General features: G+C 40.9%; 1 protein-coding gene and 1 long non-coding RNA gene across 3 annotated transcripts in view; one reads left to right on the top strand and one right to left on the bottom strand.

The window, feature by feature from the left end:
- Positions 1-14,972, top strand: part of CPA6 (carboxypeptidase A6) — a 275,220-nt gene that overhangs the window by 188,649 nt on the left and 71,599 nt on the right. The window contains exons 4-7 of one of the 2 annotated variants that reach the window (XM_081503245.1): positions 5,185-5,299; positions 7,569-7,670; positions 10,463-10,568; positions 11,496-11,527. In XM_081503245.1, coding sequence (XP_081359371.1) covers positions 5,185-5,299; positions 7,569-7,670; positions 10,463-10,568; positions 11,496-11,527 — 355 coding nt within the window. Of the gene's footprint in view, positions 1-5,184; positions 5,300-7,568; positions 7,671-10,462; positions 10,569-11,495; positions 11,528-14,972 lie in introns of those variants that run through there. The other variant, XM_081503243.1, reaches the window with a different exon arrangement.
- Positions 1-14,972, bottom strand: part of LOC145510966 (uncharacterized) — a 106,252-nt gene that overhangs the window by 22,177 nt on the left and 69,103 nt on the right. The window contains exons 2-3 of the long non-coding RNA XR_014057306.1: positions 4,375-4,499; positions 535-664 (exon numbers count right to left, since the gene is read on the bottom strand). This is a non-coding gene — a long non-coding RNA (uncharacterized LOC145510966). The remainder of the gene's footprint in view (positions 1-534; positions 665-4,374; positions 4,500-14,972) is intronic.

Genomic DNA, 14,972 nt, shown 5'->3' on the forward strand with positions numbered 1-14,972 from the left:
TTGCAGAAAGATATTTTATCTGTGCCTCCATAACAGGGCAGAGTCACAGCTGTGCATAAAACCATTGTTCATATTGAACACATTTTAGTCATTGCTGTAGCTCTGAAGATAGGCTTTGATTCTCTGAATGCCTAGGAGGGAAAAGCTTGTTTCTATAGGTCCTCAGTAAAAAACTCAAATGCTTCATTAATTATTATTTGGAAGAAAAGAATATACCAGTTATTTTAACAAGTCTCTATTTCCATTCAACATAGGTCATGTGGAACTGCTATAGAATAAAATATCACCCTTTATACCACAGAGAATAGAGTTTTAAAAAATGAGAGTTTTAAACCAATGGTCTCCTCCTGGAGAGCAATCATTTAGAGTTATTCATTTTGTTGGCATGAAGATAATAATATGTAAGTCAATTAAATTCCCCAGGGCTGGTAGGTAGAGATCATTCTAATTGAGCTATATTATTGTAGCCTGGGGTATTTTCCAAAGATTATAATTTACTTTGTACAACTATACATAATGTATAGATAGATATACTTATCTTTATAGCAGAGACAATGTGGGCCCATGTGTCTGGCCCCTGGGTGATCAACCCCTCTTAACGACATGACCTCGGAAGTGATTCCTTTTGCCACAGAAAATTTCAATAATTTTGTAAATTGAATATCTAAAAAAAAAAAAATGATAATGAAATTTCAAAGTTGGACACACACTCCATTGTCCACCCTAGAAGCTTTGGGGAGGTGATTTTGTACTAAGTGATAATATCACTTGTATAAAGTTCTTAATAGATCTAGAAAAAATCTTTGACTATTTCAAAAGGAAAACAACTCAATGAAGATATAATCACATTAAAAATGCTTGATACAGTACATTTTGGCATGTTCATTGACTTTTTAAGGAAACATATGCTACACATTAGGGCTTCCCAAGTGGCACAGTGGTAAAGAATCTGCCTGCCAATGCAGGGATGCAAGAGATGTGGGTTCGATCCCTAGGTCAGGAAGATCCCCTGGAGAAGGAAGTGGCAACCCACTCCAGTATTCTTGCCTGGGGAATTCCATGGACAGAGGAACCTGGAGGGCTCCAGTCCATGGGGTCCCAAAGAATCAGACACTACTGAGCACATGTGATTAGAGTAATAGTAATCAGCCATAAGGAAACTAAGAAACTACAGCTGTTTTTTAAAAAAAAAAAAAGCCATTTGGACCACCTTTCATGGGCCTCTCGTCAATCTGCTGGTTTCCAGTTGGCCACTTGACAAGAAAAAATGGAGCCAGACCTGGTGTGACAGCCCGTCGGTCAGGAAGCTGTTCCCAAGCTACAACTGCCCCCACTCTTGTGACCATAATTGCCTCTCAAGAAGCTGGTGACTGGACCCCCGAGTTCTGAGTCCCGACACCTGATAGCCTCTAAAGAGTCATGTTTCTGCCACCTCAACATGGTCACACCAGCAGGAGATGGCCTTCTGCGCCATTCTTAACTTCCTCTCTTGACAGGGTTCACAGATTCGTACCCAGAACCGTAGCTACATGAGAGTCGAGGAAAAGTACTTTTCAGGCTCCCAGCTCTTTCAATACAGGAGGTCCAAAGAGAGAGGAGGGATAGAGGCTGTTGACTACACCCAGCACGGACACTCAGGAGGAAAAAGGATGTAAAGACCGGCCATAGTCTAATGCTTTCTTCCATTTTTATTTAACGTGGAAACTGAGAAGACAGAGCAGTTTCCAGATTAAATAGCCTAAATTACTGGTTTCCAGATTGTTAGCCTAAATTTGAGCTTGACTATGTATTAAAATCACCTTGTGAGCTTTTCAGAAAGGCCTGATACCTTTGCACAGAGCTGTTTATGTAAGTAGGGCTCAGTGTGGCATATATTTTAAAGCTCATGGGTGATTTTTAAAGCAGCCTGTCTTGAGAATCGCCGGCCTAAATGAATGGATAGATAGCAGAGCTCTGAAGACCAGCTCAATTGAGGGCACCTGGAAATTTTAAGACTGAGAAGCTTAAGCGTTGATTCATCAAAGAAGCTAATACCCAACTAGACTGATTCCACAACCTCAAACTGAAAAACTTCATAATTTTCTTACTTTGGTTATAACACTAGCTAGAAAATATTACGGTAAATCTTGTATAGGAACAATTATCCATTAGAATTAGTCTGACAATTCTCTGAATGGGCATTTCATTATATTATTAGTAATATGTTAAGTCATTTATAGACTGATAAAGAATTCAGAAGCATGATTTTTCATACTAAAACTCTTGGGAAAATATTAGCTTTTGAAGGGATACAGTGCCAAACAAACAGATGACCAGCATCAGAACTTCAGAAATTTTCTGGTGATGAATACGAAGAACGACCTTGTGCTTGCTCAGCCGCTTCAGTCCTGTCTGATGTTTGTGACCCCATGAACTATAGCCCACCAGGCTCCTCTGTCCATGGGATTCTTCAGGCAAGAATACTGGAGTGGGTTGCCATTTCCTTCTCCAGGGGACCTTCCAGACCCAGGGATCAAACTAGCATCTCTTGCATCCCTGCATTGGTAGGTAGGTTCTTTACCACTGAGCCACCTGGGAAGCCCACTCTTGCCTTAAGGGGAAACAAATTATATGTGCTTGTTTGTATTTAAAAAGTCTGCCCTCTTTGTAAATAATACAAAAACAATACACTAGAGCTTCATTTTGTAAACATTCTGTAAAGGTCTTTATCCCTCTGAAAAATTGGTGTGTTTGTGTGTCTTATGTTTTTAAATTGAAACTTCCAGGAGATTCTTCTATAGTTTGCTGGCCTTGGTAAGTCTATTTACTGCCACCCCACCCCCACCCCCCCGCTTAGTTTCCTGAAAGAGATAAAAGTATCCAGGAGAAATGGATAAATGGTACTGGTGAGGGAATCATAGCTGAAGATTGCCTGCAGTAACTGGAATCTGTTGACAGTTTATAACCATCTCAGCTCTAATCAAACTCGCATTTTTCTTGACTTCCCCGGATTCGCTCACAACACAAGAAGACTGGACATTGACAAAGAGGTTCATTTGCTTCTTTACAGCCACACTGGCAATACTGTAAATTTCTTTACCCATACAAACCTACTTTCATCTGTAACTTGTTTCCTTGAGGGAAGAAAGAAAGAACTAATACAGATCATGTTCAGACTGACAATTTAAATTCCGCTCATATTTTGAGCCCCAGCAAGCAGCTACCAAACGAGTTTACCAACTCTGTGCCATGCCACCTTACCTTGATTTTTGATGTTTCTAGTTTTAAAGTCCACATTCTCTTCTCTTGAATAACTATTTTCAAATAGCATCACTCATATTTTTCTTAGAACTGAGTATCTGTGCTGTAATTTTCTAAACTCTTTCCCTTGACCTCACTGCATTATTCCCCTCATTCTATGTAGCTTTCTTAAGCCTTCTTCTGACTGTCTGGTAGTACCTATTTCTACAATCAGCTCCGCTGACCTCATTAAGCTGGGCTCTGTTTAAATTACCAACTGACCCATTTGGTAACACAGAGATAGTACTTTTTTTCTTTTTACACTGTACTCTCTTGCCTGGAGAATCCCATGGACAGAGGAGCCTGGTAGGCTGCAGTCCATGGGGTCGTGAAGAGTCGGACACAACTGAGCAACTTCACTTTCACTTTTCACTCATGCACTGGAGAAGGAAATGGCAACCCACTCCAGTATTCTTGCCTGGAGAATCCCAGGGACAGAGGAGCCTGTGGGCTGCTGTCTATGGGGTCGCACAGAGTCGGACACGACTGAAGTGACAGCAGCAGCAGCAGTTTTAAAGTCAAACATTGAAACCAAAAGGACAGTAAGCTGATGATAAATTCCCGATTAAATGCTTTGTCCACAGTGGGTCCTCAGTAAGTAACAAATGACTAAATCAAAAGGAATGTCCTACACCCAGCATGACCCTAAGTAAATCTACTTCTTTAGTGGACCAAAAAATTATCTTGAATTTCTTGAATAAAGTGGCTTACATGGGTCAACTTTGAAAGTCATTTAAAGATACCATTACATGTTGTTTTAATAGCACTGAAACCATCAAGCAACAAGTTCTTTGGAATATAAAATAAGAAAGCAAAGTTTTGGGGTGTGTTTTTTTTTTAGCTACCTGTCCAGCCCAGGAAAATCATTGAGAGGCTCTTTAACATCTTTAAGTAAATGAATGAACACCTTGTTACTTCATGGTGCTCTCATTAGAGGAGGTGAGTGAGCACTGAGGGAACTAGCCATATCTAGCTCAGACATCTCATCAAGGATACCAATGACTGCACCTGGAGCTATTTCACACATTTCAGTGACCCTGGAATCCCCGACCCTGGCTACAGCCTTCAATTCCCAAATGCATTTGCTTTGCTTACCTGAACTTGTCTTCTCTTGGCATCCTTGATACTGTCAGGCAGTAAAAATAGCTTTTTCTGACTCTGGTTGCTTCTTGAAGCTGGCAGCTTCTTCTTTCCCTTTTCTGAGCTCTGGGTCAAGTGTGCTAGGTAATGACATAAGGAAAGTCTTTCAGTGACAAAAGGCAAAGGAACAGACAGAAACAGCTGAAAAGGAGGCTGTGGCAAGGGAGTGGAGGAGCTTGTCTTGCTTCATTTTTCAAAATGTCACACCAGACTTGAGTCTTTTTCGGGTTCACATTCCAAGTTCAAATTCTGGCTTTGCATCACTAGCAGAATGACATTGGCAAGTTCTTAACCCTTTTGAGGCTTGGTTTCCCCATTTGCAAAGTGGAAATAACCATATGAGGTAGGTTTTATTGTTATTAACTAAGTTGATGTATGTATTGGAATGACCAAAAAGTTCATTTGGGTTTTTCTGTACGATGTTAGGGAAAACCACGAACAAACCTTTTGACCGACCCAATAAAATACACAGCACAGTGCCTACCACCTGGTAGGTGCTCAGTAAATATAAGCGTTCCCATCATTCCATTCTTGTAGCTACTCCATCAATGGTGGTTATTATTAGTATCATTATTACTTGGGAACATCTGCCTGTAATTTTACATTTAATATTCATTATACCATTTATTTAAGAGTTGTTATTTTCTTAAAAAGAACATCTTCCCCACATTTGGTATTTTTAGAAATGTCAGTCCTGATTTTCTTTTGACTCATTTTTATATTATCTCCAATTAATTTTAATCATGTCTATCATTTCAAATCCAGGATCCTCATAGAAGATCTTCAGAAAGTACTGGAAAAGGGAAGCAATTTGCCAGCCTGGAGAAGTCGAAGATCCCTCTCTGGATATAATTATGAAGTTTATCACTCCTTAGAAGAAGTATGTAATCAAAGGGCCTTTTGTGGCTTTTTTTCAAGTGCATCTTTATCATTCAGGTCTCAGGACTGGAGAGAAGCATAGGGACACAGGCAGAAGTTATGTGAAGAATACTTAAGCTCTTACAATGTCCAGGCACCTCAGTTCTCGTCCATTAAGCATTTTATATGAGAAGTATATACGAGAAGTAGCTAAATAATTTTAATTTCATGTGCTTTACCCAACCCACCCCTACAATGCACAGGGGAAGTGCAATGGAAGAGTGTGGTAATGCTGCTACAGAGTCGGCCCTTGGTATCCAAAGGATGTTGGGTGCAGGACCCCCTGTGGATTCCAGAATCGTGGATACCCAAGTCCCTTGTGTACAATGGCATGGTACAGTCAGCCCTCAGTATCCACCAGTTCAGCATCCACAGATATGGAGGGCCAACTGTAATAATGGTACTAAACACCCTAACTGGAAATCCATGGAATGTAGAGCTAGCCAGAGTTTGAGGGCAATAGTTTGGCGGAGCAGTGGAGTGTATTTTGATGTTGGCCCCATACCCTCTGCAAATTTGAGTCCGCCAAAGCCAAACTGCATGTGTGGCTCCTCGGGGCCTGTTAATTTGCTGTTACTTATTTGATCTGGAAAACATAGGGACCCATCCCGCTGCTGCTATTGTACATCTGGGCAACAACTAGTTATTCTTCAAATCTCAGTTTGTGCAAGAAGAGAGCTTGTTCTACTCTCCCAGATGGGTCAGAACTCCCTGTCCCAGCCCCAGCATATTACCTGTATCCATAGTACATGGATGTGATACCTAACATAATTTTTAATTATGACTAAATACTTGATTAATGTCTTCCTCTCCTAATAAGCTGCAAGGGCCATGGGAGCTGGCCATTGCTTTCTTGTTCACCACTGTATCTCCAGTGGCAAGCAGAGACTTCCAAATAGAGGGTCGTTGACAGAATGAATAAATGGATGAGTACGTACATTTTTTTCATTCTTCCCCTGAATTGAGCAAAGAAATGCCAGTCATAGAAGTAATGAGACCCTGTTATATTCTTAAGAGAATGTTTGGTTCTCTTGATAATGACTTTCAAAATTACATCCACATATTTTATGTTTTTAACATACTTTTTAGAAGCTTGAAGTTAGCAGCAATGGAAAGGATTTTGATAACTTGACACATTAAAGTGCTGTTAACATGCACTAGAAAAGGGTCAATTTTTAAAATATATTAATATGGATAAGTACATATACATGTGTGTGTGCTTAGTTGCTGAGTCATACATACATATACGTAAATGTGTGTACGTACATGTGCTCATTAGACTCAACAGCGATAGAAAAAAAGGAAAATATGAGTACTTTCCAAATATTTTTTTTAGACATTTACACATCTTGGAACAGTGGGACACTTTTTTGTGACTTCCTTTCTCCTTTATTGGGCTTTTAAGTCAGAAATGTTACCCATCTTTCTAAATACCTTATTTATCCGTTTCAAATATACCTTTTCCTGATGACAGATAAATGTGTGTGAATGGATCAGTGTCAATATACTGCTATTCAGTTCAGTTCAGTTCAGTCACTCAGTCATGTCAGCACACCAGGCCTCCCTGTCCATCACCAACTCCCAGAGTCCACCCAAACCCACGTCCATCGAGTCGGTAATACCATCCAACCATCTCATCCTCTGTCATCCCCTTCTCCTCCTGCCCTCAATCTTTCCCAGCATCAGGGTCTTACTGGGGAAATTATTCATGGTATGCCCTCTGATGTGTGGCTGGATAGACTAAATCTTAAATGCAAAAGATAATGCCTTTTTCTTAGCATCTTCTGTTCAGTGGTAAATTACAATATATAGGACTTAAACACTTCTCAATAGTTGGGATGGTTTTTCTGAAGCTTACTTCTTTCTTTTACTCTTAAACACTTGGAGATAATAGAAATAATTTTTTATTTTTTTAAAAATAATCCAAAATACATTGACTAATTTTCTGTAAAATTTTGCCATTAAGATGTTAATGACAAAGAGTAGTAGAAAGGTATGCTTTAAAAAGGGAACAATATGAAGACAAAGCAGCTATATACGCGAGCAGAAAATAAAGTGTAATTTTTAGTATCCTGAAGAAAATTAAGACTACAAAATTGGTTTTTCACTAAATTTTATACTCCATACATGCTTTTTGAGTTCCAAGACCTATTGTCTTTCTGTTACCTTTTGTTTATTAAAAGCTCCATAATTGTGTGAGTCTAACATGGTTTTAATTTATTTGCTTTTAGATTCAAAATTGGATGCATCATTTGAATAAAACACATTCAGGTCTCATTCACATGTTCTCTATTGGAAAATCATATGAGGGAAGATCTCTTTATGTTTTAAAGGTAAAAAAAATAAGAAATTAGCAACTGAATATTTACTATTCATCTTTTTCAGCTTTGACTTATAAGGAAAAGAAGTGAAATGGTATTTCATAGTGTCTCATATTTAACATCACCTAGTAATTTTAAGACTGGTGGCTTAGATAGTAAAGAATCTGCCTGCAAACGAGAGACCCGGGTTTGATCCCTGAGTGCAGAGGATACCCTGGAAAAGGGAATGGCAAATCATTCCAGTATCCAGGCTGGATAATCCCACAGACAGTGGAGCCCGGTGGGCTGACAGTCCATGGGGTTGTAAGGTGTCAGACATGATTGAGTGACTAACACTTTCACTTTTTTCCAGTAATTTAAGAAAAAAAATTTTTCCCTTAAGTTTTTGAACCATATTTAACTTTTGCCATTGAGTATTCCAAAGAATACTATTTCTAACTTATTCAGAGTGACTGATGAACTTCAAAAATAATGACCTTCAAAATTATTTGTGGGTTGGTGCTGCTTACAATGAACGGATGCAAAACTATATAAATGTGTAAGAAGGTGTACATCACTCCCAGCCCTTGAGCCTGCATTCTCTTCCAGCTACTCACCTATAGCTCCCCATTCCTTCTCAGCAAACATCTTAAAAGATGTCCCTACATGACTGTCTCTACTTCCTCACCAACCATTCAGACCCTGAACTCCCTGACCTCTGCCCCGACAACGACCCTAGAACTTCTGGATGACTTCTACTTGGCTCTCCTCCCATCTCAGAGCATCCTCTTCCCTTGTCCTTTCTTTACGTGCTCGTGACCCCAGGATCCTCTCCCCAGCTGTGCTGTCAACCTGCCATCTTGGAAGCACATCCACCCCATGGTTTCAGCGATCATTCCAGACCTTTCTGTTCAGTGGACTCTGCTCTCTAGAGCTGGGCATCCTCATCTCGACATTCACCAAAGCACCTCAGACTCGCGATGGCACCACTGTGCTCTAGGTCAGGAAACATGAGCCACCCTGAATTCCTCTTCCTTATTCTGACCACTTTCACATGAAGAACTGACAATTTTTTTTTCTTCTATCTTCTGGATTTATCACCACCTTTGCTGTTGTCCTCACAGCTGTTGACCTTGGCTTGTTTCCAGATCTATTCTCCCTGGACTATTACAATCACAGCCTCAGGACTGAACTTCCTCGTGAGTCCCCATCCTCTCATCCTCTAACCTATCTATACACACACACCCACACCCCTCCCCATAGAATACAGAATGAAGCCGTATCTGAATGTCATATCTAGGAATGTCACGTGTCCCCTGCCTCTGTGTCAGCTCCATCTCCCTTCTTTCCTCATACCCTCGAAGCAGTGGTTCAAACATGGTGTGCTCAGCTTCTCTTCCAAGCTTGAGATAAATGTCTTCTTCCACTTGTCTGCCAGGCAAGCTTCAAGTCTTACTCACTTACTCGAAGTCTTTTCTCTACTGAGAAGCCCTCATTTATTCCACAGAAAAATGACACATAGCACCACATGTCCCCAAAGTAACTCCTGCATGTTCACATTATAGTGATGAACTGCTGGTATTTCTGCCCTCTCCACTACCATACAAATTCTTCATCTTCTCATCTCAGAATCTCCAAGGCCAAGCACTGTCTCTGATGTTTAAAAGGATTTCTTGAAGTGTTAATATCAGTTGAGTGAATTAATGAATGAATGAAAACTAGATCTCCCATCAATGTCAAAAGCCACCTACTGATTAGTGGGTAAGAAACCATGTTATAAATGAAATTTATATAGCAGGATTATAAAGAAAACTCTATCACTTGATTCTACAAATCAAATTGTTTTGTGTTTCCTTTATGAATTGTAATAAAATTGACTTTGTCTGCCTACAAGACATAGACATTTCTTTAATAGATATTGCTTGGGAATATTTCTGATACCTTGCATGGGGAGGGGGTTGAGAGAAAGAGGGCAAGGACAGGGAAAAGGAAAGAAAAAATTCAGCTTCTTACTTAACCACCACATATTATATTCAAATGGAATGTGTGCATGCTAAGTCGCTTCAGTTATGTCCAACTCTTTGCAACCCTATGGACTGGGGCCCTCCAGGCTCCCTTGTCCATGGGATTCTCTAGGCAAGAATACTGGAATGGATTGCCATGCCCTCCTCCAGGGGATCTTCCCGAATGAGGGATCAAACCCACGTCTCTTACATCTCTTGTATTGGCAAGCAGGTTCTTTACCACTGGTGCCACCTGGGAAGCCCTAAAATCGAGAAGCTGCTGCTGCTGCTAAGTTACTTGATTCATGTCCAACTCTGTGCAACTTCATAGATGGCAGCCCACCAGGCTCCCCTGTCCCTGGGATTCTCCAGGCAAGAACACTGGAGTGGGTTGCCATTTCCTTCTCCAATGCATGAAAGTGAAAAGTGAAAGTGAAGTCGCTCAGTCGTGTCCAACTTTTCGCAACCCCATGGACTGTAGCCTACCAGGCTCCTCCATCCGTGGGATTTTCCAGGCAAGAGTACTGGAGTGGGGTGCCATGGCCTTCTCCGAAAATGGAGAAGCACACCTATTTAACCAACTGCCTTTTCCTTATGTATTTTCCACTTCTTTGAATTGTAATTAAGGCAATAAATTTACAGTTTCTGCATAAACAAGCCTGGACTTCTGAAATTGATAGGAACTCTCTTTTTCTTTTTTATGGGTTACTTTATGAACCCAACTCTAGTGAAGTATTATGCTGAAACCATATTAAATTATGCAGGTCAGTGAATCCCAAAATAAAAGCTTGCATTGGTTACTATGAATACTCTTGTTTTCAGCTGGGCAGATCACGAGCTTACAAAAGAGCTGTCTGGATGGACTGTGGCATTCATGCACGAGAATGGATTGGTCCTGCCTTCTGTCAGTGGTTTGTAAAAGAAGTAAGTTAAACCCTTTACACAGTGTCCATTTGAGCTAGCCAGTGTTTTTATTCTGCTCAAGGAAAAAACCTGGGAATGTGAAGCGAGACCTGATAATAACACCATAATTTTGTGGGTTGCTTTTATGTTTATGAAGGCCTCTCAAAACCCTGTCTCAGATTATCTTCACCTCTGCCCTTGGATATTGGAATTACCAACCTCACTAAAGAGAAAGAACTTGAGATTCAGAGTGTTTATGAATTTATGACAAATTAGGAACCAACCATAGTAGCTGATATATGACAAAAGGCTAAAAATTCAATGTATGATATTCCAGAACAGTTTCTCATGTGATAGCATGGAAAATTCTACATGACTTGTGTTCTCATTCAAAATGATCTCACATATGCTATAGCAATAAAGAGATGCCCTCCTGCTATGGATCTGTGATTTAGATACCAAAGACTTTTAGCATTTGTGGATGTAACATTCGCTGTTTCAATGCTTTTCAGTGACTAATGGTTAATGACTCATAGTGATTTCTCCTTTTCTGGAGGCTTCATTTAAGTCATAAGCCCTATGAGGCCAGTATATTGAATGTGTTCTTATCCCAAGAGTGGGTCAGCCTCATGGGCTAACATCTTAATACATTCTGATATCTTTCTATTGTGAAGAATGTAATGACTTTCATGGTTTTTTCTTTTCAGTTTGACTTCTTAGTGTTGTTGTTTTTTTTTTTAAGACTCCTGAAAGAAAACCAACTTCTAGTACAGGTAATAAAAGGGAAGAAGTCTAAGGAAAGGAAGGTTCTAAGCCAGAAAATAACCCTAAAAATTGCTTATGGAAAACCATTAATGATACAAGATATTTAAATATTTCAGTTATATTTCGCTATGTTTTATGGGAAAATTATGTGACCTAGTGCAGTTTGTGATTTTGAAGACTCTCCTAGTCTTAGAAAATATGCCTCACAAATGTCAATGATGTACTAAATTTGTAAAATCTGCTTCTCCACCACTACCAAGCCCACACAAGTATCCATCTTATAATGTAATAATAAAATTTTCAAAGTATTCCCACTCAGTGTATTCAGCAATTCATATTCTCTTAAAATACCATTTTATCCAGTAGGACAAATGCAAAAGCTAACAAACCCTAGGTGTTAACCCTAGCACCTTGTATAAATACCCATTATATATATATAACATTGTCTACTGTCTCAAGTTTCAAAAATGAAAAGGGAAAAATGGTTAAGAACAGAACATCTATTGTTTATAGACTATGGTCCTTCCCAGGTGGTGCTAGTGGTAAAGAACCCAGCTGCCAATGCAGGAGACATAAGAGACATGGATTCGATCCCTGGGTCAGGAAGATCCCCTGGAGAAGGGCACGGCAACCCACTCCAGTATTCTTGTCTGGAGAATCCCATGGACAGAGAAGCCTGGCGGGCTATAGTCCATAGGGTAGCACAGAGTCAGACACAACTGAAGAGATTTAGCACACATGCACGCAGGTCCTGTGTGTTATTACAGAACATAAAATATATCTTCCAAACATTTAATCTCACCCTGACATGTGCAGCCTCTTTATAGCACCTAAACTTACTTAATTTGTCCATGTGGTAATTGTCTCTCTTCCTATACCAGTGCCGAGGGCAGAGCCTATCTTGTTCATTGCCAAATCCCTAGCACCTAGAACACCATCTGGCACTTAATAATGCTTCAGTTATTTGTGAATGAATGGGAATAATGAGAAATTCAGTGGTTATGATATGAGAAATTTCTGGGAGATGACTTGCAATTCATCTCCTAAGGATATGAATGGTACTACCTGGGCTTTGCACTGTGCGATATGTATAGCCATACATGGCAGCCCTAGAACCCAAGCTAAATTTCCAAGGAAGAGACGGACACAGTGTCACCACAGAAAAGGGAAGAGGCACGTATGGTCACTATTAATTGAGGGTAGCTCATTTTAGAACAAGAACAGGGAACATCAGTTAAGGTTAGGCTCCGTTTTGGAAATTTCCTGATGGTCCAGTGGCTAAGACTCAGCACTCCCAATGCAGACGGCCCAGGTTCAATACCTGGTCAGGGAACTAGATCTCACATGCTGCAACTAAGAGACCACGTGCTGCGACTAAAGATCCCATATGCTGCAACTAAAACCCAGCACAGTGAAATGAAATCTAAAAAGTTTTTTTTAAAGATTAGGCTCCAGTGGCAACCCAGTCCACTATTCTTGCCTGGAGAATCCCATGGATGGAGGAGCCTGGTAGGCTACAGTCCATGGGGTCGCAAAGAGTCGGACACGACTGAGCGACTTCACTTCACTTTCACCAAAGATGAGTGAGGAAAGATTCCTCCTCACTCCTGCACCAGGCCATCTTTAAGCACACAAATGAGTCTAACCATTTCTGAGCTCTGCTACCTGTTATACATCTCTTTCACTCCAGCTATGGCTGTCATTTGCCCCTCCATTTAATTAGGTACATTTCCTATCTGAGTTAGGGCAGCAACCAGAAGTAGGCAAAAAGGAGGCCTAGGGGTCACTCATCCCAGTGCCTTGTGGAAACAATGGGGCTGCCACATGATAGCAATGACTGACGACAGCATCCCAGGCTTGTCAAAAATGTTCTCTTCTTGCCTTGAAGTCCCCATTTGCACAGAATGGTGGTGTTGGGGGCAGAGGGAATGGTGATTTCAAAGATGTAAATAGCTTTGAACTTGCCCAGCATTGGAGCATTCTCTCTTATACACTAACACAGGCCCTGGCTAAATCCTCAGGCTCCCAAACGTGGGGAGGGGAGGAGGCTGGTCTAGAAGGGCTGCAGGCAGACAAGTGTCCTTTCCTGAGGTCATCTCCCATCCACCACAGAAATCCCAAGACCAGCTTACGGGCTCTCTACTCTTCTAGATTCCATGTCACCTCTGGGGTACCAGGGAACTGTTGGGCTCTTTCTCTGCCTGCCAGGAGACCCTCGGAGGCAATGTCAAGCCCTCTCCTGGCTGACACACATCACACTGCTGACTGTCTCCTCCTTCATTTGCCCCTTGTTGGCACGTGACAATAACGTGATCTCATGTCCTCTCAGAAAGACACGTGGTGAACAAGGACCCAGGTTCTCTGTCCTTATATGTTTTACTCCCATCTGGCAGTGCTTTCTACTATCTCTTGATTTCCCTGGAATTTCAATCCCCAAAGAATGGGATGGTGTCAAAAGCCAGAATTTTTACTTCCTACCCTTGCTCTCAGTACATGAACCGCAAACTTCCTGATGTTCAAGCTGGATTTAGAAAAGGCAGAGGAACCAGAGATCAAATTGTCAACATCATTGGATCATCAAAAAAGCAAGAGAGTTCCAGGAAGACATCTACTTCTGCTTTATTGACTACACCAAAGCCTTTGACTGTGTGGATCACAACACACTGTGGAACATTCTTGCAGAGATGGGAATACCAGACCACCTGACCTGCCTCCTGAGAAATCTGTATGCAGGTCAAGAAGCAACAGTTAGAACTGGACATGGAACAACAGACTGGTTCCAAATCAGAAAAGGAATACGTCAAAGCTGTATATTGTCCCTCCTTATTTAACTTATATGCAGAGTACATCATGCGAAATGCCAGGTTGGATGAAGCACAAGCTGGAATCAAGATTGCCAGGAGAAATATCAATAACCTCAGATATGCAGATGACACCACCCTTATGGCAGAAAGTGAAGAACTAAAGAGCCTCTTGATGAAAGTGAAAGAGGAGAGTGAAAAATTTGGCTTAAAACTCAACATTCAGAAAACTAAGATCATGGCATCTGGTCCCATCACTTCATGGCAAATAGAAGGGGAAACAATGGAAACAGTAACAGATTTTATTTTCTTGGGCTCTAAAATCACTGCAGATGGTAACTGCAGCCAGGAAATTAAAAGATGCCTGCTCCTTGGAAGAAAAGCTATGACCAACCTAGACAGCATATTGAAAAGCAGAGACATTACTTTGCCAACAAAGGTCTGTCTAGTCAAAGCTATGGTTCTTCCAGTAGTCATGTATGGATATGAGAGTTGGACCATAAAGAAAGCTGAGCATCGAAGAATTGATGCTTTTGAACCATGGTGTTGGAGAAGACTCTTGAGGGTCTCTTGGACTGCAAGGAGATCAAACCAGTCGATCTTAAAGGAAATCAGTCCTGAATATTCATTGGAAGGACTGATGCTGAAGCTGAAACTCCAATACTCTGGCCACTTGATGCAAAGAACTGACTCATTTGTAAAGACCTTGATGCTGGGAAAGATTGAAGGCAGGAGGAGAAGGGGATGACAGAGGATGAGATGGTTGGTTGGCATCACCAACTCGATAGACATGAGTCTGAGTAAGCTTTGAGAGTTGGTGATGGGCAGGGAAGCCTGGCGTGCTGCACTCCATGGAGGTGCAA

This window comes from Giraffa tippelskirchi, chromosome 6, assembly GCF_054371585.1.
Source record: "Giraffa tippelskirchi isolate mGirTip1 chromosome 6, T2T-mGirTip1v1.2.pri, whole genome shotgun sequence".
Taxonomy (NCBI): domain Eukaryota; kingdom Metazoa; phylum Chordata; class Mammalia; order Artiodactyla; family Giraffidae; genus Giraffa; species Giraffa tippelskirchi.